Source organism: Mauremys reevesii, linkage group 10, assembly GCF_016161935.1.
Source record: "Mauremys reevesii isolate NIE-2019 linkage group 10, ASM1616193v1, whole genome shotgun sequence".
Classification (NCBI taxonomy): domain Eukaryota; kingdom Metazoa; phylum Chordata; order Testudines; family Geoemydidae; genus Mauremys; species Mauremys reevesii.
The window spans coordinates 79,233,793-79,260,352 of record NC_052632.1 but is presented as its reverse complement, the minus strand read 5'-3'; the positions used below and the strand labels follow the sequence as shown (position 1 = coordinate 79,260,352).

General features: G+C 47.4%; 1 protein-coding gene across 2 annotated transcripts in view; it reads left to right on the top strand.

Moving 5' to 3' along the window:
- Nucleotides 1-26,560, top strand: part of CACNA1H (calcium voltage-gated channel subunit alpha1 H) — a 581,666-nt gene that overhangs the window by 413,478 nt on the left and 141,628 nt on the right. For both annotated transcript variants that reach the window (XM_039490763.1, XM_039490762.1), the window contains exon 10: nt 18,568-18,883. In XM_039490763.1, the coding sequence (XP_039346697.1) occupies nt 18,568-18,883 (316 nt within the window). The remainder of the gene's footprint in view (nt 1-18,567; nt 18,884-26,560) is intronic.

The window sequence follows — 26,560 nt, the reverse complement described above, 5'->3', positions numbered from 1 at the left end:
TGATAATTGCAGGTATCATTCCCAATATGTGGCACATTCCTCCTCGACTTCTGCCAGGAGTTGTGCTGCATGTAGGTCATTTTCCCTAGATGGGCATTAAGGCCTCTGTTTTGTCCTATGTCCTGGATGACACAATCATTTCAGTCTTCCGAATGAACCCATTCTTTGGGCAGATACCTTGACTACTAAACGCAATCTGGTAAACTCCTCTCCCCCAGAATGAGTAAACCCTCGTGCTCCATGAGGAAAGAGAGGGGGAGGGGAAATGCAGATTGTTGGGATAGAGCCTCCCAAAACAAGCCTCTGTGTTGCCCCAAAACACCAAAGCTAGAGGTGATTCCAGTCAGGCCTTAATCACATATTATCATATTTTACTAAAGGGCTCAGAAGATGCTTGAATGCGAATGCACGCGTACCCTGTGATGAGTATCTGCTCAGGCACCGGTAGCATTCAGTTTTGGAGAATGCCCTGGTGGAACCCTATGAATAAACCAAAATCAGACCCTGCTCTCTTCACACAGAGAGTGCAAAAGCAATTTGCTGTGGGATTAGCTCTGTGGAAAACAAACGTTTTCTGTGCTGTACCAGTAGATCTGTTATAGAACGTGTTTGCAAATACACGTTTCACGCAGTGTAAAAAGTGGACGCCATGCGCTGTAGCGCAAGGAGGGTGAGGTTGGCAGCCAGGAACCTGAGAGCTCTCCTCTCGGTTTTGGCAATGACAGTGCAGTTTTGGGGTAGGTCACTTAGCTTTCCTGTGCCTCCATTTGCCCATCTGTAAAATGAGATACTGTTCTGCAAAGCTCCGTTACAGCCGCACAGTTTGTTGGCACTTGCACAATGCTGTGAACATGTAGAGTGTCGTTTTATAAGGCAGTAGAGAGAGCAGGGGCGCCGGAACTGCTATGCCCTTCCACTTTTTCCAGCCAGATGGGCGAGCGACGGGGGGTAGCGGGTGGAGAGGAGTGAGCGGGGCGTGGCGGGAAAGAGACGGTGCAGGAGTGGGGCCTCGGGGGGCGTGGAAGAGGGGGAGCGGGGCCTTGTGGGGGGCGTGCAAGAGACAGTGTGGGAACGGAGCCTCGGGGGGGGTGGAAGAGGCGGTGCGGGAGCAGGGCCTCGGGGGGTGTGGAAGAGGGGCCGGGGGGGGTGCAGTTCGGTCACTTCTGGCCCCGCCCCACTTTTTGGGCACTTCCACCGCTCCTGATAGAGATCGTATTGCCATGTGCAAAGGGGGCTTCATTCTTATAATTAGTTAAAATAAGAGGCATGGCATGGCATGTATTGGGTATGTTTGGATGTGTCCCTTGTGTCAGGGACACAGCAACAGCATCAGGAAAGTGGAGCACATGAGGTCCCTCTGCCACCTTTGACACCACTTGTGACTAAGAAGCACTGGAGAATCGCAGGGTGGAAGAGCCCAGCCTGACACTAGGCTCAGTCACGGAATGGCAGGGGAGAGAAACACTTCTGCGGGCCCTACGGTACTTAACAAAGGGAAGAGAGATGGATGTTTGAGGATCAGATCTTCCTGGGCGGATCAAAATCTCTCACTATACATGGATTTAACTTTGATCTAAGGCATTTTTTTCCCCTCTTTATGCCGCAACATGTCAGGGGGAAAAGTGAGAGCTTGAATGCCATCAAAATCCATGTTGTCTTAGAGCTGGAATAGCTGGTGTTTTCATGCAAGTAGCTGTCTCCTATTCAAAGAAGGAGAACACCGATGAGAAACCAGGAAGGCCTACACAGAAGGGGAAAATCTGGCCGAGGTGGGGGAGAAACATCGAGAGAACCATTAGGAAAAAGTCAAAAATCGGGGTGTGGGGAATAGAGAGCTGGAACCTCTGAGAGAACAAAACTGTGCCTTGCTAAGACGAGTAAATGGAGGCAGCGGTGATTATAAAGGGAGCTCAGGATATGAGTGCCATATCTGAGAGCCAGGATCTCCCCTGGCCACTCAGGTCAAGGTCACTGCTCCTCTTATAAGTGGTGCATATCACAGCTGGTGGCTTGAAATATAGCTCTACAAATGCAGTTGCTTTTTTCCAAAGATATTCGGCGTATCAAAGGGAAAACTCGGTGCCCTCTAAATCTAGGCCTGAACCAACCTCCCCGAAATTTAGGGTGTTCGGGATCTGGATTTGAATCTGAGCATTACAGATTAAGCCCATATTTATGTCATATATGTCCTAGCACCCACCTTAACAGCCACACCAACCTGGATCCAGACTGAATGCATGAAGATTTCTGGAAACTCCCAGATGAATATAAACTGTGGTTTGGATTCATAATGAAAATCCTGTAGAAAAATCTCACTTCCGAGAAGGCTAAAGATGGACGTTAAGCACACAGGAAGGAGGAAGTGCCTGAGTTCAGCCTGCATGTGCAACTTTAACTCTGTCCCCTTATGTGTATGGATTATGACACCCCCTCAATTACCGCATCATATCCTATTTGTGACTACCTAGTATTCACAGCATGTGTTGCATCTTACCCAGTGTGCAGAGACCATCCCTCAGTTCTGAAGCAGGACTCCTGGCACCTCTCTCACTCTGATTCTGTGACTGCCTTGTTGTGTGATCTAGGACAAGTCACTTTACATCTCTGGGCCTCTGTTTATTATATAAAACAGGCATTGCAACATTTATTCAACTGGCCAGTGATGCTGAGAGACATGATGCTAGGAAGCCCTTTTAGAACCTCAAATAAAAACTATTATGCATGTTCAGATCTCTATGCATCAGCTGCCCTCTGAGTCTGAGATGTCACTTTCCCCCTCCTACGTCTTATTGCTCTGATACCCATGACCCAGAGTTCTCTAGCCAGTGCCAATCAAAGACCGCGCAGCGTTCTTCGGGACTTTCCATCAGTCATAAGATAATCACACAGTTGTCATTTAAAAGCTCATGAAGCTGTGTTAACACTGCGCTCTGAGAGGTTGCATTTCCATTTTACAGTGAACAAGCACAGTGTGAGTGCAGCGTTTTGGGCGCCTGGAGCAGAGCGCTGTAATTGACATAGGCGGCTCTCTCTAATCTCTTTGACCGGTTTGCGTCCCCATAGTCAAAATTATGTATGGGGGGAGGGGTGGGTTGCTGCAAAGTGGAGCCTTTAAAAATTAACCACACGGGGATCACTTGCAAAGTACGAAAACTAACCAGCACAGAGGAACAGGCTGTTACATAACGTCCATTAGCCGCATCAAAGGCACTGCAGGATTTTCTAATCAAGGGCTCAATTCTTATCATTAAGAGCTAAATTGGGTTCCCTGCACTAAGCCTGAGTCACCGGACTTGGTGCTGAGGGAGGGGGTCCTCGGCTCCAGGCATGGCAGCACTTCTGTGGCTACTACTTTTCCTACACACCTGGTCTACAGGGAACAGTAGCAGGTGGATCCAAGTTGCTGTGGATCAACTTTCCATGTCTGCCACCTACAAATCCAGTTGCTTAGGGATGTACAGGGAGTCACGAGCAGCTGGGCTCCGGAAGGCTTAGGGGTTGCAAATGCTCTGGATTTGATTCTGCTGTTAGTTACACTGGAGTAATAGTGTAAAGGCCTTGCACCTCTTCCATTGTGTCTGGGGCCCTCTGCAGCCCTGAAGGAAGGGACGGGGCTCGTATATTTCCCCTTATGTCCAAATGTTGCTCCAGAACTTCCACTTTGACTCTTGTTCTCTATGGAGTGAGAGATCACTCCTAAAACTGCATTTGGTTTGTGTAAAATAGCCCCACTCACCATCACCCCCCCAAAGCTTGGCCTCAAACTGGGAGTGAATGATTTCTGAGGCTTGATCAAAATTTCTACCTTATCATCTGTCTTTTTCATTCCCCCGAGTCTGCGCTTCTGGGTGCCAGCAAAACGTTCACAGAGGCAGACGCAGTGAAATCCCACAGGAAGGGATGTTTCTGGATGATTTTTTTACTTGACTGCAAATCTCAGAAGAAAGCTTCTTCCAAGAATCCAGTGCAGTTTTTCAGTCCCAAAGAATCCAACCCAGCGCCTGCTAAGGTTCATGGCAGCACCCACATTGACTTCACTGGGAGCAGGGTCAAGACCAAGAGTTCTGAAATCATCTTCTGGATTTTTGAGAGTGTAGAAGAATGGACTAGAACCCCCAAATCTTTTGAGGTTTGCCCTGCTAGATAGAGAACAAATCCCAGTGGAAATATTCATTGTGGTCACCCTGCTGATGGAATACTTGTCCCTCGGGCATCCTGAGAGGCTCTTGGAGGGCTAAATTCTGCTCTCATTTTTACAACCACCACCCCATGTATTTCGGCACGGCCCCAATAACTTCAGTGCCACCTGTGCTACTGTGGTAGACGTTGGCATAAGTGCATTATTCAGTGCTACCCCACTGAATAGCAGAAACAAATGGGGTGGCTCAGACGGGCTTGTGACAGAGGAAATTCCTACGTCATTGAAGTAAATAGGGCTGCACGAGTGTAACTGAGGGGAGAATTTGGCCCATTTGCTTTAGTGCCCTGGGTAGGTTTTCCTCCCTTGCTGCTGTGAACTAGATGTGTCTGGCCCTCGGTCATGCCTTTCAGCTCCAGGGAGAGCAGTCAAAAGGAAGAGAAAACCCTTATGCATTGGACATAGGATTAAAATTAAGCCGTGGCTTTAAACAGAGGCAAAGAGAATAGACGTCTGTACTGAAAGGGGAATGAGATTCTGGTCGTTTAGTGTCATTTGCCAGTAGGGACATTCCGTGTCCCTGATGCCCATTGTTGCTCTCCTCAGCCCAAGACAATGGTTGCTCGACCTTTGACGTGCCCATTGGGCAGAAGGACCCACCGCAGCTTTCCTCCCATCTGAGCCTGCTGCTGGAGGCCAAGACCAAAGAGACGGGCATGAACTTTTCCCATTCCGTTTAGCTGCCAGAGGGGAACAACAGTCCAGAATAAGAGAAGGGGGCAGGTGCTTGGGTAGTCAGCAAAGACTAGAATCCTGGTTCTGATTTCCCGAGCGCCCCTGTAAATTGGGAGTGACTCCCGTGCAATCACAGAGCCCGAGTCTCTGCAGCCCTGCTAGCATTACACCACTGCGATGTAAAATGCTACCCGATGAGAATGGTGGGGTTTTAAACCCATTTTGCGCTGGTGTCAATGACTATACAAGGGGCAGGGAAGAATCAGACCCATGACGTTTAACTGAAGTAACCAGTGTAAGTGAGATCTGCCTCTGGCCCTTTGACTACAGTTTCTAGTTAATTTCCTTTGAAGAAATTCGGCGAAAGAGCTGTGACGTGTCGTATTTAGCTCATGCTGCCAGACAGGTAGAACACGAGCACTTCAGTCTTAATTAACTCCAGAGCCGCTCCACGCTGCAGTGCCTTTGGCTGCTTAGCTTTTTTAAAGTGTTCAGGAAGTAGGTATAGGGCATTGCAGACAGCTCTGTGGGTTTGTGTGAAAGGTGCTTGTGAGTGTAGCTTAACTGGCCCTTCTGACTTTCCTTAAGGCAATGGATTTGTCAGTCTGATTTCCCCTGGAGAGGAATTTCCTCTTGAAGGGCCCAATCCGGTGAAGTTTTGAGTGCTCTCAATTCCCCCTGGCTTCATGGGACATCCAGGGCACTCAGCACCTGGCAGGAGCGTGCTCATTGAGAGCTCCAAAGCCTGTAGATGAAGGTAAACGACTGCCTTCCTTCCTGGAGGATAGTTCCTCTGAGCCGGCACTGAGGCATGCTTTGCAAGGCAATGGGCGGGGAGGTTGGACTGCCATTGCCTGTGTTAGAACTGGAGGGCGTTGTTAATCCTACATCTCCACTAGACATACTACTGCAGCAAGCACGACAGACAGACAGGCCAGTTGGCAGAGAAAGAGGTGCTAATCCACTCTTCATTTCTGGTGCATTTGTCCTCCCAGCCCAGGGGTCTAGTGGTGAGTGGATTCACAACCATTAGCAAGTTATGCAAAGGATATCTATATGCAAATAACAATATAACCAGCTGGCCTGCCCGCCCTGAACAAGGTAGGTGGTTTCAGATGAGTAGCTTCCATTTGGTTCATGGATCTCACTGGCTTTTTAACCATTGGATGATGGTTTTGCTTCGCATTTTTTTTACCCATTTGGAATCACTGACAGGCCACTTGGTACAACTGGACACCAAGAAAGGATCTTAATTTTGCTACATTGCTACCATGTCATGAGATTGTTTCTTATGGCCACTACAGTAAACGTAGAGCGCAGCCATTGTTCAGTGAGCAGCTGCAGTGCCAGCTTTTTGTAATGGGATGGGAAGGGAGGAAAGTGGAGTCTCAATTCTGTGGCCTCTTTAGCAGCACAGACCCAAAGGAGCAGCACTGGTTACTCAGAGCCAGCAAAGACTCTCTGTAGAAATCAGCGCTGGCGTAAATGGACACAACGCTGTGAATGCCCATTGGCTGCGTTTGGCCCTCTGTGGAGGATGTTCATTTTTTTAAAAGTGATTTTAGTGCAGGTGCAAAATTGCGCAAAAGAGGCAGAAAAAACCAGGTCTGATAATGTAAGAGTGAAGCCAAACTTCCCTCCAAACCTCACATGCAGACCTTTTCCCGGCTTCAAAAATCATTAGTTAACTGGGCTTCCCCCAGAAGTCTCCCGCCAATGCACTGACCAGATCTGACCCTACCTAGCTTGTTAGATCGCCGCCCAAGGTGGTACAGCTGCAGACAACATTTATCCTCTAGCAGAAATGTCTGGCATGGTGCCCATCTCTCTGCCCTCACCAAGCCTTTGTTTCACTAGCCACATTTACCATCCTTCTGCCCAGTTTTAATGTACTGGGGGGAGTGTATCAAATCAAGAGGTTAAATATAACCCAGGAGGGAGAGAGGGTGCAATGGAAAAGATTGATTTGGGAAGACAAACATGTATTAACTGACTTGCAGCTGGGAGGACAGATAGCTACAAACTCGTGTGTGCCATAGAGCATTGCACTGTGTCTGATTACACTGGACTGGGATGGATAGTTTTCATAATAACCAGGGTGGAAGATTAGGGGGTTGGCATCACATGCATGCATCGGTCACACCTGCCTGGATCGCTCTTGAATCCTTTGTCCATGCTCAGTGATTATGGCATGTGTCTCCGTCCGCACATTTAAACATGAAACAAGCGCCAGCAAGTGGGCTTTGGCATCCATCAGCTGCTAATTGTCCAATCATCAATCCAGCTGGTCTCTCCCCCTTTGGAAATCCAGCTCTGCTCTGGGTGGAATCCTAATTATAATTACCCATGAGAGATGGAGCCCTGACCCGCCCCCGCAGCCATTAGCAACCAGTGTGCTCCTGGTTCCAGAATTGGGGAAGGGGGTTGCGTGTGGGCCACTGAAGATAATGAGCATCTGCTTAGTTTGACATCTGTCTGGCTCATTACAATGGTTCATCTACTGCACTCCAGCCTGGGCTGGTTTTCCTGGGTGAGCAATTAGAGGCTGCTTCGAAGGGCATGTCATCTGAAATGCCACGAATGGATCAAAACAGATTCTGGTCAAAATTGCCTTCTTGGTTTTTAAGCTGGTGCCCAGAGAGGGCAAATGTCTTGTTCCAAGGACACAGTCAGCAGAACTGGGAACTGAACCCAAATCTTCCAGGTCCCCTGCCAACGCCTAAGCCACAAGACCATCCTTCTTCTCATGGTGACTCTCCCTGCAGCAGTACGCACGCCTATGTACTGAGCTCACCTGCCAGGCTCCAAGACACAGGTTTCCAACTCCCCATTACTCTGGAGGATTTTATGTTTCTTCTCTGCTTAGTAGTTTTAACTCCAGAGGAGGACACTCAAGAAGTCTGAAGAGTAACACACTGCCTGCACCTCGCTGGGTGGAACTATCTTGCTTAGCCCAAGCCAGTTTTGTTCTGTTTGCTGCTATATACTTGTCAGCAAACCCAGGAGTTGGAGCACATAGGGCTAAAATGCCCTTTTCTTCACCTGGTTAAGACCAAAGGCTGCTGCAATTCCAGGAACTCTCTGGATAACCGGGACTGCAAGATGAGAGAGCACCCAACGGCTGAAACTTCTCTCCTGCCGAGGTGGGAACATGTAGATTTTCCTTACAGGTTCGAAGGCCTTTGCAAAACAGTACGTGTCCTGTATCTGAACTCAGGAGACCTGGGTAACAAGGATGAGCTCGTTAACTACTGAGGAAAACTAGGCAGTTGCTAGGCGACCCCATGGTCTGTTACTGTCAAAGGCAGTGCTAGCCCATTGGGGGCCCCCTACACACAACACATAATAGACAGCAAATAGGGGGACCCGTTGAGCTGCTCGGGGCCTTAAGGAATTGCTTAGTCTGCTTAGGCCTTGGGCTGGAGCTGATTACTGTTGCGCTTTCTAACACCATCAAGCAGCTGAGGGTATCTTCCTGCAGCCCCAGAGCGAGACCAGGGGGATAAAGTCTCTTTATTAGATATATAACAAGCTGGCTCCTACGGACTCTGACCATGCAGACCATGGGTGTGTCTGCATCATGTGAGAGACCCCTTCCAATGGGAGGTGCTCTGGTCATAGCACATGACTAATTTTAAAAAGACATTACCAGCCTGTACTACAGTTACCTGGCTGCAAAGTCAGCCAGTGCACAGCACCATGCAAAGGGGGAAAGGTTTGGCCGGTGCTCTTTGGGGGGTTGGCTCCGTGTTAGCCACGCCCGGTTGACACCAACCACAGGGTTGCTGAGTCTCATTTGCAAGACCCCGGCGCTAGAAGCTGCATGTTGCCTTGGAAGGCTGAGGGTGCTCAGTCACGGCTAGTGGGTTTCAGGCATGTGGCTCTATGGCATTGATGGTCTTTCATACCTATGGGCTGGAAGAGGAAAAGCTGTCACCTCCAGCACAGCGCTTGGAAACGCTGTTTCGCATCGCATTGTCAAAGGGAACATTAGGGCCAGAAATGTCGAGGTCTCAAACAGTAAATGAGAACGGCAGGAGGCAGGGAAGCTCCGGGTCTATTTCCATGCAGTAGCTGGAACTGTTGTTACATCGGGTTTGGTTTTTCTCCGTACGCTGCATCTAAAAGGTCACGGCGAGGAAGTCAAATGGAATTTATGGAGCAGTACCCGGAGCACCTTGGAACGCAGCGTGCTGCATGCTGAGCCACCAGGACGGGGAAAGTGCCACCATCAATAACAGACTTACTAGGGCCGCGTGTGGATGCGGCTTCCCAGGATGAGCGTATTGTGCGAAGAGCGCTGACTAATAAGAAAGTGAGGCCAAAATGGGGCTGTTCATGTCGCCCTCAGCTGCTGCTGCTCCCAGACCTCCCTCCGTGTTGTGCAGAGAGGCCCCACAATTGCTCCCTCAGGCCTGAGAGCCATGGCTGGCCCAATCAGCCCCCACAGCCTTTGTTCTGCGATGGCGCTGCAGATTCAGCATGCAGCCTCCCACGCTGAGCGGCCTTTTGCTTGACAAAGTGACTCTCCGACTTGCTCTGCCCTAGCGTAAGTGGGGGCAGTTCCCAGTGCATTCACTGGGGCTTGGGCCCATTGGTGCTAGAGCTGCATTTAATCCAGTGTTTTGCAGGAACAAGCTAGCTGCTGCCCCAGCAGTGCCGTGACAACGCTGAGATCACCAGTGTGTTTCACCCAGAGCCTCTGAGGCAATGCCTCTCACTCCCTATCAGTCTGGGCTCCGACCAGCCAGTGACTGACTGACACAGCCCATTAGCAACCCCCCGAGCTGTCTGTCTTCTCTCTCCCACGGTCACCACTTCGTGTACTACAGTCATTCTCTCCCTGGTTATTTTGTAGCCTAGCGGGCTGCTGAAAATCAAACTCTCTGAGAAGGCCACGTTGAAGAGACAATTGGCACAGGATGTAACACGCCCACGCGGCTTCCACCCACACGCAGCCTCCAGCATATGTCAGGTGCATTCCTGTGCCTTTTGTTCCTCTAAGGCCCAACTGCAGACAGTGGGGATGTCTGCTGATTATGTTCCAAGCAAACTTTCGTCTGGTGTGTGGGGTTTTGTTTTTTTTATTCTTCCTTACCCCCTCCCCAAATCTTTCAGCTACCTCCATGTGCTCCTGCTCTCTCTCCCCTGAAAACCTCCACACACTTATACACGTGTCTTGGCACATTAATCCTCCACAAGAATCCCCCTCTCTCTGTGTGACGACGTAGCATTCGATCGCATAACAAGAACAGCAGGAATACAGCACTCGGACTGTTCTTCAGCCTGTTTTTGGATGGAAATTTCCCTTGGAACAAAAGAGGCTTGTGGGTGGGCAGGAGGAATTCGGGCAGGCCGGAAAGATGCAATGTTTTAATGTGCCGTCTCTGTCTCTTCAACTCAAGATGCAGATGCTCTGTATAGTCTGGCACGTCCCGTGGGCCGGAAATGGGGCCCAGTGTGAGGCCCTGAGACAGGGCACGGAGAGCTCGCCTTGGCCTTGGCCAATAAGGAGTTCATAGCAATCCGCGTTCACTCCAGCTCTCCAGTGAAGGGGCCATAAAACCAGCTGCTTCAAGAACAGGAAGGGAGAGACTGGGGTGGGGGAAGACTGATATCTGACCCTGGGGGTGATGGCTAGACCCCTCCCTTGAGCCAGGGAACAGGGTTTTATCTGATGCACTGGGCCTAAGCCGGAAGGAGAGGGATCCTCAGCTGGTGTGAGTCATCCTAGCTCCATTGTGGAGCTGTTCTAAGGTTCTCCCTGGGAAAGGATCTGAACGGCAGAGCTTGTGTGTTTGCTATTTCTCCACGGAAAAGGCGAATTATACAGGACGAAGAAAAACCAGAGTTTTGTGCTGAATGGTTTCACCGGTGTACAGGCCCCATAAATCTCTGCCATACGCAATAGGCAGCTGGATTTTCAGAGATGCTGAGCCTCTGTACCCCTATTTGACTTCAGCTGGTGTTGCATCTGCCTGTGCCATCCTGAAGCAAATCCGATAAGGGAGAGATCCCTGCCCCCACGCTTCTGTCTATTTCCAGGCCCTAGATTCCATATAAATAAGATGTCATTTATTTCCCCTGGGCCTCTTCAGCTCAGAGAAGCAGACTCCAGTTTTTTATTGCAGTGTTGGTAGCGATTTCCCAGCTTGGTTTACTGATGCTTCTCTCAAAAATGCCTGGGTGGATGAATAAGACAAACTGCACAGGAGCCATTGGTTTAGCTGGGACTTCCCACGTGCTTGGTACTTGAGTTTTAATTGCTAAACCGTGCAGTCTCCGACAAGATTATGGCTGGTGCAGGCTCAGAGATTTGGCGAGTGAATAGCCCCTGCTTTGAAGCAGTCATTTAATTGCAGGGATGAATGTTAGAGGAACACCTTCCTACACCCCCTTCTAAACTGGGCCTTAGATCTAACTGCTTAATAACTGAGCCTCAGTTTCCACACCTGTACAATGGGGATAACGATACTGTCTGCCTGTGTAAAGAGCTTTGAGAACTATTGAGGAAAAGTGCCAGAGAAGAGCTAGCTATTTTTTGTTATTTTATAACAGAAAAATCTATTCTTTCTCCACTCCTGCCTCCAGATAATCTCACATTATTGCTTGCTTAGCTAATGGCTCCAGTAGGCCCCTGAAATCTGGAATCATGAGGAAATGGAGCTGAACATTGCGGTTCTGCTTCTCTAGTTGCAATATGCTTGTTACCTCAGGCTTCCATCTTAGAAGCTTTGCTGTGACTTCCCCTGCACTTAGGGATTCCATAAGTAAATATACCTAGAGTTGCTGAAAACCTCACAGACATGTGTTCTCAGTTGCCCCCTGGTCTGATTTTGTTATTTAAGATGTTCCCACCAGTCCTCCCCTTCCACACCCAAAGGTTGGTCTGGCCGGCACGGACTTTAGCGCTGGAGGTGGTAAATGGACGGGCATTACTCACAGAGCTAGCAGGGTTGTGGAAGGAGTCAAAGGCAGAACACCACTTTCCAAGCAGCAATGGCAGCAGTAGAGCAGAAAAATCATAGAATCCCGTCTAGAGCAGGGTGACCGATGGGTGGCTGGGTGGGAAATGACATGTATCTAGCTCAGTTCGCCATTAAATAGCAAATTATCCATTTGACTCGCTCCATTTCCCAATCCATGGAGCTGATTGGATGTTTGTTTGAGAAGTGTTTCAATTACCAGGGGGGCAGAGGAGACGAACTTCACAGTGAATGATGTTCACAGCAAATCCTTCCGTCCGCACTGCCCTGCGAAGTTTGTGCCGTCCCTAGAACACAGTTACTGAGTGCCATAACTTTGTAGAAGGACTTAGGTGAAGGCTTAAAGCGATAGGTTAAAAGGAAAGCAGTATGGCCGTGTTTACGGGATTTAATTAAATTCTCATTAGCAAGTACCTAGAAGTTCACTATGCACTTCACAGAAACAAGGACTAGCCCCTACCCTGAATGTGGGGATTGGTCCTGCTTTGAGCAGGGAGCGGGACTAGATGACCTCCTGAGGTCCCTTCCAACCCTGATATTCTATGATTCTATGAAAGTAAAATCTAAGTTCTCTCTGAGCCCTGTTGCTTTTTTTCCCTTATTTATTGATTGGTTTTATTTAATTATTACATTGCACCTTAGATATGCATGTTGCTGTTCAGAGCAGATTGCGTGTCTGCGCTAGCACTTTTCACGCTAAACCAGTGGCAAAGTATCTGTGCTTGGTCTACACTAGCACTTCAACATTACTGGTGCTAGTGGATCTGCATGAGTGCTAGACAAACAGTGTGAAAAGTCCAAGGCTCTGACACTCCATTGCTTTGCCCCAGAAATTACAGGTGTAAGTAAAGATTAGTGAAAAGGCACACACCAGCCATGCAGCAATTAAAGCCCCCAGTTATCTTAGCCTTCCAGAACCGTAAACTGAATCCCAGACTAATTAAATCAGATTGGAGATAAGCGTACAGCCCTCGGTAATGTGCTTTTGGTTTTGTTTTTTTTAAATTCTGCAACAGAAAGAGTTTGAGATGGCTGATTCGCTCCTTGTTAATGCTCGACTTACTCTTCCCAGGGACGTGCCTGGAGATGGATTTATTGAAAAGCCAAATTGCTTTTAATTGGAATTTGGGTTTGTCTGAAGTTTGTTCTGTGCACCAAGAGGGGAGTTGCTTTTAGTGAGGCAAACTTGACTTTTTCAGCAAGAAAGAGGATTCCAGAGGAACCACAGAATGGCTGCTCCTGGCCATGCTTCTCTCTAGTTTGCTAATTAGTTAATTTCTGCTGTAAGCCATTTCTGGAGGTGGACCCAGGCCATGAAGTTTGGAGCCAGGGTTTTGTTTCGGACCTGTTGCTAGCTGACACCTATTGAAAATTGATCCTGCAGGAAAAAAATGAGCGATGTTGTGGGACTATGTCATGAGCCTGATGTTGCAATCCCTGCACCTGCAGGAAACGTGGTTGTGGTCAGTCAGCATGTGGCATTGTTGGGGCTTTATATTGTGCTGTTGCAACAGTGCAGGATGATGTTGCACCATAGTGCAGCAACAAAATAACGTGGCTGCGTTGACATGAAGATGTGATGAACTAGTGGACTGGCCCAACTTCCTGACCTGGCAATGTTGGGCTTGTGACACACCGACATGACATCACAGTGGCGTGGCAACCCTTATTAGCAGGATGCAGCATAAAATTGAAGTTAACAAGCAGACCTTATGGTAGAACTATCCTAACCCCATTTGTGATGCTATTGGGGACAAAAAACACGGCCAGTCCTAGATTTCGTGGGGCCCGATGCTGCACCTAAAACTGAGTTCTCCTACCTGCATGTATCCACATCTTGCCTCCTGTCCACCTGTGAAACCCTTTAGCCTTTGGCAACCCCCCCCCCACACACACACACACTTAATTATGAGACCACTGGAGCCTCACCACAGAAAGACATGCTGCAGAGAGCAGAAGCAGACTTTTGTAGGCAGAGAATGGGGAAGGACCGGGAATTGCATCTCTGCTGTGGCTTCCTGGTGCCAGAGCTGGATGGGACAAAATGACCGGGAACTGGAAACGGTGCTGTGGGGGGTGGTTCATGTGAGGGGAGTGGAACCCCTGGAAGAGCTGTCTGGGCTGTCTCATAGGCCTCAGACTTCCTCTGACAGGTCAGCGCCTTTGAGCTCCCCCACAATTCTCAGGGCCTTCTTTCTGAGGTGGAAGTAGGTAGCCCTGGCAAAATCACGTTGGTCTGTGGTCCTTAAGAAACAAAGGAAAGCAAGCTGAGGTTTCCCCACAGAGAAGGACAGGGAGAGACACATTGTTTGGTGTTCCTCTTGGTTTCCTTCCTCCATGCTTGCGCCCCTCAGAGCTGCTGTGCTGCCGGAGAATAGCCGTTACCTCGAGACAGTTGCAATGGTCAGGTTGACAAACGGGCATCTTCCAAAAGGGCCTTCACTGGAGAGCAGCCCACTCCTTTTCCAGGGGTATGTATTCTTAGACCCTTCAAAGCACAGCTGTGGAGTCTAGCACCTGGTCTGCCATGTTTGACAGTCTCTGTTCTAGAGGGACCCAGGGGTGACATAGCAGGAGGGCTGCGAGGTGGGAATGAGGGGCTTTGGCCGAGCTGAGGGAGAGGGGAGACCCAGGGCGTAGGGCTACAGGCTGAGATTGAGGGGCATCAGCAGAGCTCAGGGGACAAGCCCAGGACTGGAAGCAGTGGGGGTTGCCGGTCTGAGTTCAGGGACATCGATCACGCTCTGTGGGTGTGAAGAGGCCAGGACTGGGGGCTGCCTGTCAGGTTTAGGTGTGTGGGGGACAGCAGGAAGCTACAGCCACTCTCCTCGCTATGCCTGACTGCAATTTGAGTTGTTAATCTTTCCCTTTCAACAACTGATTCAAACACAGCGTTTAAACTTATTTAAAAAAAAAAAAGCAGCATAGACAAGTGGGCAGCAGAGCTGGATCCCTTCCACGGCCAGTAATGATCAGAGAGCAGCAAGGAATAAATATTTCATTAAAGCCAAGCTGCGGTGGGCCAGCTTTTCAGGTGATAACTTGCCGCAGTATGCAAGGCAATCCCCCTGCTCCTTGCCCAGGCCTGACCTGCTGAATGGCAGTTGGGAACATTTCAGTGTCGAGCTTGAAAGGGAAAAGTGTGAGGGCTTCTCTAGCAAAAGGAAGTGATGCGGGAAGGGGAGGATCCCGTGTGTGCAAGAGTTCAAGCAGCCGAGCGTTAGGGAACGTTCTGTTCCCGCCTGCAGCCAGAGATAGGGTGGCGGGGCGGCTGGAGACCTGCGGCGGAGAGAACCTTTGGCGCTGGCTCCAGCTCTTTAAAAACGTTATCTCCCAAACTGTAGACTAATGAGTCTGGTTCAGAGACGAGTTCCACGGCCTGCCAGGTGGGAGACGGACACCGGGTCGCTGCTTAATTGAGGCAAAGGACGGTGCTTCGGGGAAGCTAGTCTAGTCTTAACAAGCCCTCTGAGTGAACAGGAGAGAGCCCCTCAGCCGTCGCCTCTCTCTGTGGGGCTGCGGCCTCTTCCCCCACAGGGTGCAGGGGGAGGCACTCCCCCTGAACGCTGCGCTGGCTCCCAGGTGGGGACCCGCCAATTTGGGAGGGGATGAGAGGGTTGTTACAGCGCCGGCAGCCTTCCCAGCAGCGTTTACGCTGCGTGAGCAGCATTCCCTGTGGCAGCGCAGAGAGCAATGTGGGGGCAAGCCCAGGGCAGGGACCGCAGGTTCTGCATGGATATGGATGCAGCAAGCTGCAGGCCTCCCCGCTGCCGCTGCTATTCCTACCCATAGCTCAGAAGGGTCCTGTCAGGGGAGCTGTGCTTCAGCCCCACAGCCTGGCCCTGGGTGTGGGGGTTGGAATTCAACTCTCCAAGCTACTAGAATTCAGAGTTTCGCCCCCTCCAGCTTCTATGCTAGGACTCAATTCCTCCTGACTCCAGGGCGGTTCCCAGGCTGGCTGAGTCTGTGGTCCCTAGACGGCTGGTGAGTGAGGAACTGAAGGCACGTCTACCCACTGGCTAAAATGATGGCAGAATGGTGGGATTATGCATTTGTAGGGGGTGCATTTCAGGGTCAGGACGTCACACCATTTACATGCAGCTTTTTCACTTCTCTAAGAAGGTAAATAAACAGATCTTCAAGCATTCGTCCTCCTTTGATGTTTGCCAGCTAGCGTGATAAATCCACTGCCCTCCCTGTTGGCAGACTCCAGCCTGGCTGGTTTCCGTAATGCCGCTGATCCTTGGTCATGGCAACACTCTTTCTCTCTGCCAATGAATAAGTATCATCAGGGTGACCTTTAACACCTTCTGGCCCTGAGGATGCTCCAAGGAATGGAACCATAGGGTGGGCAGGGAATGTGTGATAGCCCTGTAGCTGGTTGGTAGTTTGGATAAAAAGCGGATCCAGCTATTGAAATGCTGGAGGTGGGATGGAGTATGGAGGGGGCAGGAACAAACCCAGCTGGGGCAGGGAAGTGACTGAAATTCTGATCTAGGAATGGTGCCGGCGATTTAGGGCGTGATCCAGCTCCCCTGGAAATGAATGGTACAACTCCCTCTAGCTTCAATGGAAGTTGTATCAGGCTCAATGAATAGGCCTACACTCAACATAGTGCACACGCACATTAGCCAGGGTAGTGGCCAAAGCTCTTCCCTGATCCCAGCATTTTCCTGTGTTCTTAAGGACCACAAAACATAAGCTTCCTCTTCAGCTTAGTTCTTTGTAGGGTTGCAAAACCTCCCTGCCTCTGCTCTGAGTTGCCTTTGCCCAAGAGGGAGACTCCAAGCCTTTTTACACTTCTGGGCTCCTGCAACTAATAGGACCCACCTGGTCTGGCAGTGAGGGTGCATCAGCAGATTTAACTCCATCTCTGTGCAGGATCCCAGAATTGACACTCTGTAAGAGGCCGTTGCTGAGGGAGAGCTGTACGCTGTTTAATCCCTGTTGTCCTACATCTTTCTAAGTTAACGACTGACTTCTGCACTTTAATAAGCACGGAAGTGTTTGAAAGATGAGGACTGGATGAAAGGGGCTAGACCAGGATGGCATAACACTTTCCTAATCTCAAACTTTGAGCACTAAATTCAGACTATTGGGGGATTTCGCAGGCTATCAGGACAGCCACTAAAATCGCAGGGCATCCAGCAGGGCAGCCAGTGAATAGAACAGAGAATGAACAGGAAGACAGCTGCAAAGAAGACCGTTGTGGTGACCCAGTTATTGTCTGGGTTTATAAAAAGGAGGAGTTAAGAAATCTGGATGTAATTAATGTCCATTGTCTGTCTAATTCCAAAGAAAAACTCTGTCTCTGGGCGGTTGGGCATGGAGTGGCTGAGATGGAAATCTCAGGTTTTTCAGTTTCCTGTTGTAGGCAAGAATTCAGGCCCTGCCCTTCTCCTCAGGTTTTCAGAGCAGACTTTTAGAGTTCCCCATTTATTAGTCATCCATATTTGCCAGTGGACTGTCAGGCTGTCAGTGTGCAAGGTCCGATGCACTAGGGGTATCTAATAAAATCCAGTCATAAAAAACTAGGGATGGAGAAGACTTATTAGGTCTTCTAGTTCACCCCCACCTCCAGGGTCCATTCTCCAGTGCTTTGAGCCTTTCCCCAGAGAGATGATTCCAGGATCAACTAGCCCTCCCTCCCAGGAATGCTGTTTGTCGGCTTGTCCCCGTGAGGCTGCTCCTGATGATGTCTGTGGCAAGGTTCCCACTGATTTCAGTAGGAGCAAGATTGAGCCCATACACATTTGAGAACTTGGAAATGCTTGTAAGCATTTTGTGCGGGTTTTTTTTTTCATTCTTTCCTCCATCATTACAGTGTTGTTGTCCTGGTCTGTCGGTCTGTTTCTGCTATTCCAAGAAATGACTCAGCCCTAGACACTTTTTCCCATCATCTGGCATTAGGGTATGTCCACACTACAGTGTAAACCCAGGGTTCAAACTCAGGCTCAAGCCGAACCCTGTTTTAATCTACACACAATCATGTTAACCCAGGGTTTGGTCCCAAGATCCCACGGGAGGGTCCGAGCCTGAATCAAGCCAGGACCCAGGATTCAAGCCCTATTGCTTTGCAATGTTGATGCAACCCCATCAGATTGGTGTTCTGGGAGTCCGCCAAAAGTATCCACAATCCTATGAGCCGACTTTCTTTGTCCTCTGGAAAGTCAATTTTGTTGACAGCCAAGTTTAGCTATATTGCACGGTGGACAAAGGGCTAGAGCAGCCACATTTTGGGAGGGTGCTAGGAAGTCTGGAATATGAGCGGTTGGACTCAGGCCTGCAGAATGTGGTGTAGATTCTGGAACCCCAGGTTGGGATCCAGGGTTCAACAATTCCTAACCTGGGTTTACAAATGCAGGTAGACACTCAAGCCCTAGGTTAACAGAGTCTGCTAACTCAACTTCTACTAACCCGAGGGTTACACTTCCTTTTCTCACTGTATTCGCCACAGTTCCAAGACCGCTGGTTTAGAATAACGCTCTTAACTCCTATCCACTCAGATCTTTTTTTAGGTGAGGTTTTGCCACTCTTTCCCTGTGCTCCATCCATACCTTGTTTTAACCTACTTTGGGAGTCTGAGGAGAAAAGCAATTCTAAATCCTGTGTCAAAATCAGCATCTACCAGGCCATGGCATCTCCTTCTGATGAAACAAATGATGGTATCAGACACTGACTCTCTCTCATCTGCTTTTTTCCCATTAGGACATACAACATTACTTTCCTGCAGCCGTATTACCAGCCGGAAGAAGGGGAGGAGAATCCATTCATCTGTTCGTCCCATCGGGATAACGGCATGCAGAAATGCTCCAATATCCCAAACAGGAAGGAGTATAGGGTGGAGTGCACCTTGAGCATGGACTCCTACAACCAAAACTTGTATAACCCAGATTTCAGCAACAGGAACGCCTGCATAAACTGGAACCAATATTACAACGTATGCAAGGCAGGGGATGTAAACCCGCACAATGGAGCTATTAATTTTGATAACATTGGCTATGCCTGGATAGCTATTTTTCAGGTAGGATTTTGCAACTGTTTGCTTTATCTTGTTTTTTCCCATGTTGCTTGAAGGGGTTTTGACAGATGTTAGTTGAAAAAGGAATATGCCTGCAATAGAATGAAACTGGTAAATAGATGGGACGTGTCAGGTAAATGAACCAAAGAATAAACTCTGTGCTGTTTGGAGAGAGGCAAACTATGATATTTATTAATACATTTTAGAAAAGGGAGTGAAGATTTCTGATGATAGAAGGGTTTTTCATCTAGCAGACAGAGGCATAACAAGGTTGAGTGGCTGCAAACTGAAACTCAATAAATTCAGGCTAGAAATAAGATACATTTTTAATAGTTAAGGCCATTAACCATTGGAACAATTTACCAAGGGGATGTGATGGATTCTCCATCACTTGAAGCCTTTAATTCAAGAGTGAACATCTTTCTAAAAAAAATATGCTCTAGCTCAACCACAAGATATGGGCTTGATGCAAATATTACTGGGTTAAACTGTCTGGTCTGTGTTATACAGATGGTCAGATGGGATGATCCTAATGGTCTTCTCTAGCCTTAAAATCTATGAAAATCAGTATATTTAGGTGTTCTCCTTGTGCAGTCATTTACACCAGTGCAAAGTGCAATCAGGTCAGAATGGGAGTGTGTTATATTCACCATAGATGTTTAAATGGCTTCCCAAGCTGTAATGTATCAGATAAGCAAGTCCTTGGAGCACTGTTCCCTGAGGTCAAGAGCAATAGATAGTAAAGTTTCTGGTCCGGAGCCCGTTGTGGCTTAGGGATAGTCAACACACCAACTTTAACTTTTAATTCCCACCTTGTGTTATTTCAGTTCGAATCCATGCATGGGCATTGTTTTTTCCCAAATGAGTGTTCTGTTTTGATTTAGGAATATCAAACTATAATATACATTTATTCTGAAACAAGAAATAGGTTAGTTCTTTGGTGCGAGTTTCTGTGAAGACCAGCCCAGAGTAATACAAACCTGGGGAATAAGGTAAGAAGAGTCTGGCTGAAGCTGTTCCCTATATAAGAGGTATGGAAGGAACATGGTTTTTCTACACACAAGTTGCACTGCTGTAACTAAAGTGGTGCAACTTTGTGTGTGGACTGAGTACCTCAGTGTAAACTGGGCTTACATGTGCAAGCTGAACTGAGGCAAGTCCGGTTTAAACCAAAGTGTGCAAATCCATCTGTGACATGTGCCTTCTGGCTGGCCTGGCCAGGATTGTTCCGGGGACCTCCAGAGCTAAAAACATGAGCTTGCTACAATTTGAGGGGCCGTAGCAACTCTTCTTCTCCATGCATCAGCACACAAGCAGACTTGGAACACACACTTGTGAGTGCATTACACGTGCACAAAGTTACACCAGTTTAACTGAACTGAACCTTTAGTTAAACTGGTGCAGCTTTGTGTGTAGATTAGCCCAAAGGAGGAGTCACTTCCGATCCCAACAGCAGTGACTTCTAAGTAGATTACCATGCAGGAATCATCCGATCAGCTTACCGTAGAGGCCTTGTCTTCCCTAGAAAAATGGTGTGTGCTTATCTTGTGTTAGCTAACGTGGTAACGAACACAAGGTAAAATCCTGGTTTGTAGTTTTCACATGTTAGCAGGTTAAGATGAACCCCAAACAATTTTCTACACTCTGGGTCCTAGTGGTGCCCCCCCACAGTCTGGCACCTGAGGCGGCCGCCTCAGTTCACTTCATAGTAAGGCCAGCCCTGAACTGCCATATTTTGCTCCCCTTCACTGTGAGTAGCATGTTGGCATATATATTACACGGCTGGTAAATAACACATATGTATTGCCGAAGGGGGGAGTTTGTTGCAGTGAGACCTGCAATGAAGACGGGTGTGACATACCGTTGTTTTTAGCCGCTGCTTTGTAGTTTGGTGAATTACGTAAGAGCAGGTTAAATTGGAGAGTAGTAAGAAGAGAGGGAGAAGCAAAGACACAGGAGGAAGAGTAGGGAAAAGGTAAGGCTGGCGGGGTGAAGGACTGACCCAAATACTCATGGATAGGTGAACTTTGTTGCAAAGTTTGTGCTTTCCTTTCTTACATGACCTGGTCCTTCCACTTTCTGATATGCAGGAATGTCCTGATCGTATGGTCTTAATTCCCATCAACAGTGCTCTTCAGTTTCTGCCACTACTTGTTTCTTCCTTTTAATTATGTTAATTGCTAATAATTACCTGTTGGCGTTTGTAATTGGTGTGATTTTCTTTTCTAAATTTCCCTCTATTCTTCTATTCCCTTAGCATTCTAAGAAGCCCCACTCTCAAGGAAGATAGGCCGATGCACATATTTTCTTTGCTTTCAAATGCTGTCCCAGTGGCACATCTTGAGTTATGTTGCTGCTGCTATCTATTGCTCTAAAATGCATCCAGAAAGGTTTAGATGAGTCCCAGGCATCCATTATTTTAAAAATGCATTGGTGCCCACCTGGAATTAATGTGTCAAAATAGGAGCGGCCTCCGTGACTTTTAATATTCCTGAGTGGTGCCGCCGGTTTGTCTCCTGGGGCTGGGAATCACCCTCCAACCTCAAAGCATAGATGTGCCCCAAGTCTCTTGGTTACGTCTACTGCACACCACTGGCGGCGGCGTGTAGGGTATGTGCAGCTACATGCCACAGTGAAAAGCCAGCTGCATCCACGCTGCGGCGTGTAGCTACATGTGCCAGCGAAAGGCTCTGACGGGGGAGGCAGAGGAAAAGGGGGGAGGCTGCAGAAACCTTTCCCCGCTGCTTCCTTCCTGCTGGAGCCTTTCCTTGTGGCAGGGAAAGCCTCTAGCAGCAGGGAGGCAGCAAGACACTACGCTGCTAAAAATGCAGTGTAAACGTGGGGGACAGTGCTTGGGGATGTACAGTGCCATGTAGGGTATATACCGACAGGGTTCATTTACTCACCTAGCCAGAGCCTCACTGTCTACACTGTTATATATACCCATGCTAGGAGGGCGTGCAGTGTACGTCGGCTGCATGCAGCCGTCAGGAGCTTGCCGTGTAGACGTATCATGGAAAGTCAGTGGGATGTAGGCTCCCAAGACCTAGTTACCAAAAGATGTTCAGGCACCTCACTGCGGTGGTGGTTGGCTGCTGAATCCCTTGGAGGGTCTAGGTCCCAGTGCCTAAAGCCATTTTTGAAAACGAGCCTCAAGCTCCTAAATCAATCAGGTCAGATTTTGCAACATGGAGAACAAGGAGCAATGGCCTCAAGCTGCAGTGGGGGAGATCGAGGTTGGATATTAGGAAACACTATTTCACTAGGAGGGTGATGAAGCACTGGAATGGGCTCCCTAGGGAGGTGGTGGAATCTCCTTCCTTAGAGGTTTTTAAGGTCAGGCTTGACAAAGTCCTGGCTGGGATGTGATTCAGTTGGGAATTGGTCCTGCTTTGAGCAGGGGGTTGGACTAGATACCTCCTGAGGTTGCTTCCAACCCTGCTATTCTATGATTCTATGAAGCCTAAACGCCATTACAAATCTGGGCCCAAAGGAACCCCAGCAAGGACACTCAAGACCATCCTGATAATAAATTCACAAAAGACATAATAAGGACTATGGCTGCATCCATGTGTATGCGAGGATAATAATTCCTCATGTAATCCTACAAATTATTCATGTTTTGATTCCCTTCATTTGTTGTGTAATAGGCTAATTCATGTATGTATTTGTTACGAAGGCACGTTCAATGGCGAATTATGTGATCTAATTATCTTACTACAGAATAAATGAAAGGAAATGGAACCTAAATTAACTGTGAGGTTTGGCATGATATTAAGATCCCTTTATTGCACATGAATTTCAGTAGCAACAATAAGAGTTGTAATTATGGGTATTGTCGTACTACAAATGATGAATTACCCACCTAAGCAAAGTCTAATGTAATCTGAATTACAGATCCTGTTTCGCAGGACATCAAAACACTGCCACCATCTACACCAGAAATTACAGTACTGCAGGGCCTAAGCTAAATAAAAGCCTGCTGTGTCAAGGGAGCCGGAGTGTTGCTATGAGATACTGTGCAGGGAGAGGAGAGGTGGTTCAGGCTGCTTTGTTTGTATCATTTCATTTTCCAGCTCGAGCTACAAAGGGCAGGGCCCACAATGGATCCTTCTGAAGAAGGTATACTCTGGGCAAAATTATACAGGCAGTTTTTGGGGTGACCGTGACATCAGTTCTAGGTAGGAACTGATGAAGGAATGTAGGGGACAATCTGTTTCAATATGTCCTTGAATCTCTGATGAAACTGGAAAGGGTAAATTTTTCAAGCATCATTGTAGGGATTTAGTTCAACACAGGAAGGGAGTGTTGTGTCTAAGCAGTTAAGGAAGGGCACTGGGAGGCCACTCTCTCACTGTTGTTTGTGACTTTCTCTATGCCCTCTTACGTGATATGTTCCACCCCAGAGGTGGCTGTATTTCAGTCCTGGGAGACGTTTACATACCATTTAAGGGCTTTTACGGTTGGAAGGCCCTATGGAAATTAGTCAGGCTGCGAGATTGGGGTCCAGACCTTAAACTTCGGGAGGGTTTTGGTTTCAGGCCCATCTCAAACACAAGGGCATATCGCTTTTCATGCACCATTTCTCCAAGAAGAAGAGTTAATCAAGTCGGATAAGCAGCGTGTATCTAGTCCTTCGTCAGAAGGCTCCAGTGAGGGAATTCTCTGTGGAGGCTGTTATGTACACTGCTACTGTCACTGAAAAAACCCGGTAGTGTGCAAGAGAGGCTTGGCAAGCAAGCAGCATGACAAGAATGCCCAGGAAAGGAAATGCAGAATCACCTTCTCAGAGAAAAATGCCTGAAATACTGAGTCATATTAAAGGAGCTGTCAGCGACCACGAGAGTTCTGTGTGTTATCTTGATCACATGCCTAGGCAATGGAGAACTTCTGGCTGCCGTTTAGTTTAAAAAATGTTGTAGCAAAATGTTTAGGGTGGGTTTTTTTGCGGAGGGGGGGGGTTAAACAAATGATTTCATGAAACCAACTTAAATTTGCAATTTTGATTTCTGCATTTTTTGCCAAAACTTTTTGACCAAAAGCTTTCACCCAGCTCTAATGTAGTGTTCCCGCTTGATTTGAGTGGCCCCTGCTGCCCACATCAAAGGGAAACCAAGCACTAGAATCTACCAGTAATCAGAGTAATTTTGCAGGCATCCCACTTGTCATGCATTGTGAGGGTGGAGTTAATTCAGAGTTGGGGGAGAATTCTAGCCCATGCGGCATGCACAGTTATTTCTGTGTGTAGCTGTAGTCAAAGTGAGGATCTTCTGTGAGTTCCATATTGGCTTGGATTCCATTTTTCTTGCTAAGGGAATTGCTCTGTGCACGCTTTGCCTTTCAGCTTTGATACCTTTTCAGACTGGTTTATGGTTCTTAGTTAAATACATTCCCTGTGCATAAAGTACTTTACAAAAGCAATGAAGACCAAGGATAATTATCATGGTAAATCAAACCTCATTAATATGTACTGAGATATGATTTGTTGTTATAGCCAGCATTCATCTAAAATTGGTGATCCTTGGGATATAAGGATTTTGCATTATTTAGTGCAGAATGGATAGGCAGTCAGATAACATCCTCCTCATTACAGAAGTTGCTGTTGGGATTAGATAATTTCATTCAAAGGCATCATTTTCTGCTCCTTGCCACCAAAGTTGATAAGTCCTCAGATTCGCTGACCATGGCTGCTATCAGGTTCAACAGCAAAGGGAGAGTAAGGGGCATTCGTTTTAAAGGGACAGGGTCTGCTATTTTGAAATCAAAATGTATAGGCTAAAATCCTGCCCTCGGTGGCAGAAACCACCTGGAAAGGAGGGAGTGGTGTTTGGTTGTCTTCACTGCAAAAAAAGTGGGGGAAAGTGTGTCCTTAACGTATGTGTCCTTAACTCAGACCATGGTACATGACCTAATAATCACTTGTTTATCAGAGAAAGCCGGCAGTGTATGAACCATATTTGCTGGAGCCATGGCTGTATACATCAAACACCGAGGTCATCGGCAGGCATCAAACTCAGGGCTTTCAACAGTAGAAGCACAAGCCCCTATAGTTCAACTTAAGGGGTGACTCTGTTAGCTGGCACTACATAGCAGCCTTGGATCCTCACTGGGACCAAGAGTGAGAGGGAAGCTTGATCAAATGTACCCATTGAAGTGAATGGGAGTCTTTCCATAGACTGCAACGGGCTTTGAATCAGGCTCTAAGGCAGCATGTTAATTTCTTTCTTTCATTTTCTCCAGAGTAGTTCCCCAGTTTTGCTTTTAAACTGAGTTCACATTGAAATTAGAAACTCCTTTTCCATGGGGAGCCACTCACTGGAGTAGAATCAAGAAAGAGAAGGTTCAGGGAGGTGCTCATAAGCTTTCAGGAACTTTTGAATATTTAGGTGCAAATTCTGCCCTCTGGGGTAAGCTTGCATTCTCATTGAGCTCAGTAGGATTGCATGGTTATTGGCCACAGAATCAGGTGGATGATCAGGAAAACAACTGGGTAAATAAGAGATTTTTGCTTAAATGGTCATTCTGAAAAATCAGTTGTTTCAAGTCAAAGCCGAAAATGAAGTTTTTTAGAAATGTTTTGTTTAAAAAAGTAAAAGTTTTAGGTCAAACAAAACATTCTGTTTCAATTTTGAGCATTTTTTAACATTTATTATTTTTTAAAATAAAACAAAAGGAAATTTTGAAATGAAAAAGCCATTTTGAATCGAAAAATAGAAACGTTTTGTTTTGGAAAAAGTCAAAATGAAACACTTCAATTTTTTCTAAAGTTTGGGGTTTTCTTCACCTAAATGAAAGAATTTGCTAAATATTTTGGTGTCACCACATTTGCATTTTTCACTGGAAAAAAGTTTTGATTGAAAAATATCAGCTCTAAGAGGGAGCCTTTCTTTGAACAGGGCTATGGGAAAAAATGGCTGATGTTTGAAACTTGCTAGAGAAGCGGTCTGTGTTTAGCAAGAGGAGGGAAAAAGCTACACATGTCCCAAACAATCACTTCTGAGCATCTCTCTGGGTATCTAATATGATTTTAATAATCCCTTTGTGACAACATTGCGCCATTTTACTGTCCTTCCTGAGAGTCCTAGTGGTAAGAATTCCTGGGGCCCTGTGCTAGAACGGAGGCTGCTAACAGGCCACTCTTTGGACAGTTTGTTTGGTTTGTGTTGGGGGTTTTTTTTGCCATAAGGGGACTGAGTCTCATGGATCTGAGAGTCAAGCTGGGTTTTTTCTATTTTGTGCATTTTTCTGTATTATCGCCAATCCTAGACCCAACTAAATGTGTTAGAGATCTGGTAAGAGTATTATTGAGCTGTCCAGTGACATAATACATGTCTATTTGGGGTAGGATTCCATTGGCAGTGGGAGGGAGAAAGAGAACCCAGCTTAACTTTCAGATCCCAGTGTGCCTTTGCAATTCTGGATATTGGTGGGGAAAGAATGACGGCATCCTTTTATTTGTAAATGGAGCAAATTTTGTTGGGAGCCATTGAAAGAGAATGAACATGCTCCACAATGCTGATTTTTTTGCAATCACTTTTCAGAGTAAATTAACGCTTTGCAAGACTCCCAAGTTCTAACGAGAAGGTTAAATATGCTTTGCAAAGTAAGACGAGCCTCAAAGTGCAGGAAGAAATACCTATTCAAAGGATATTACTCAAAGTAATAAAAGCTGTTTTTCTG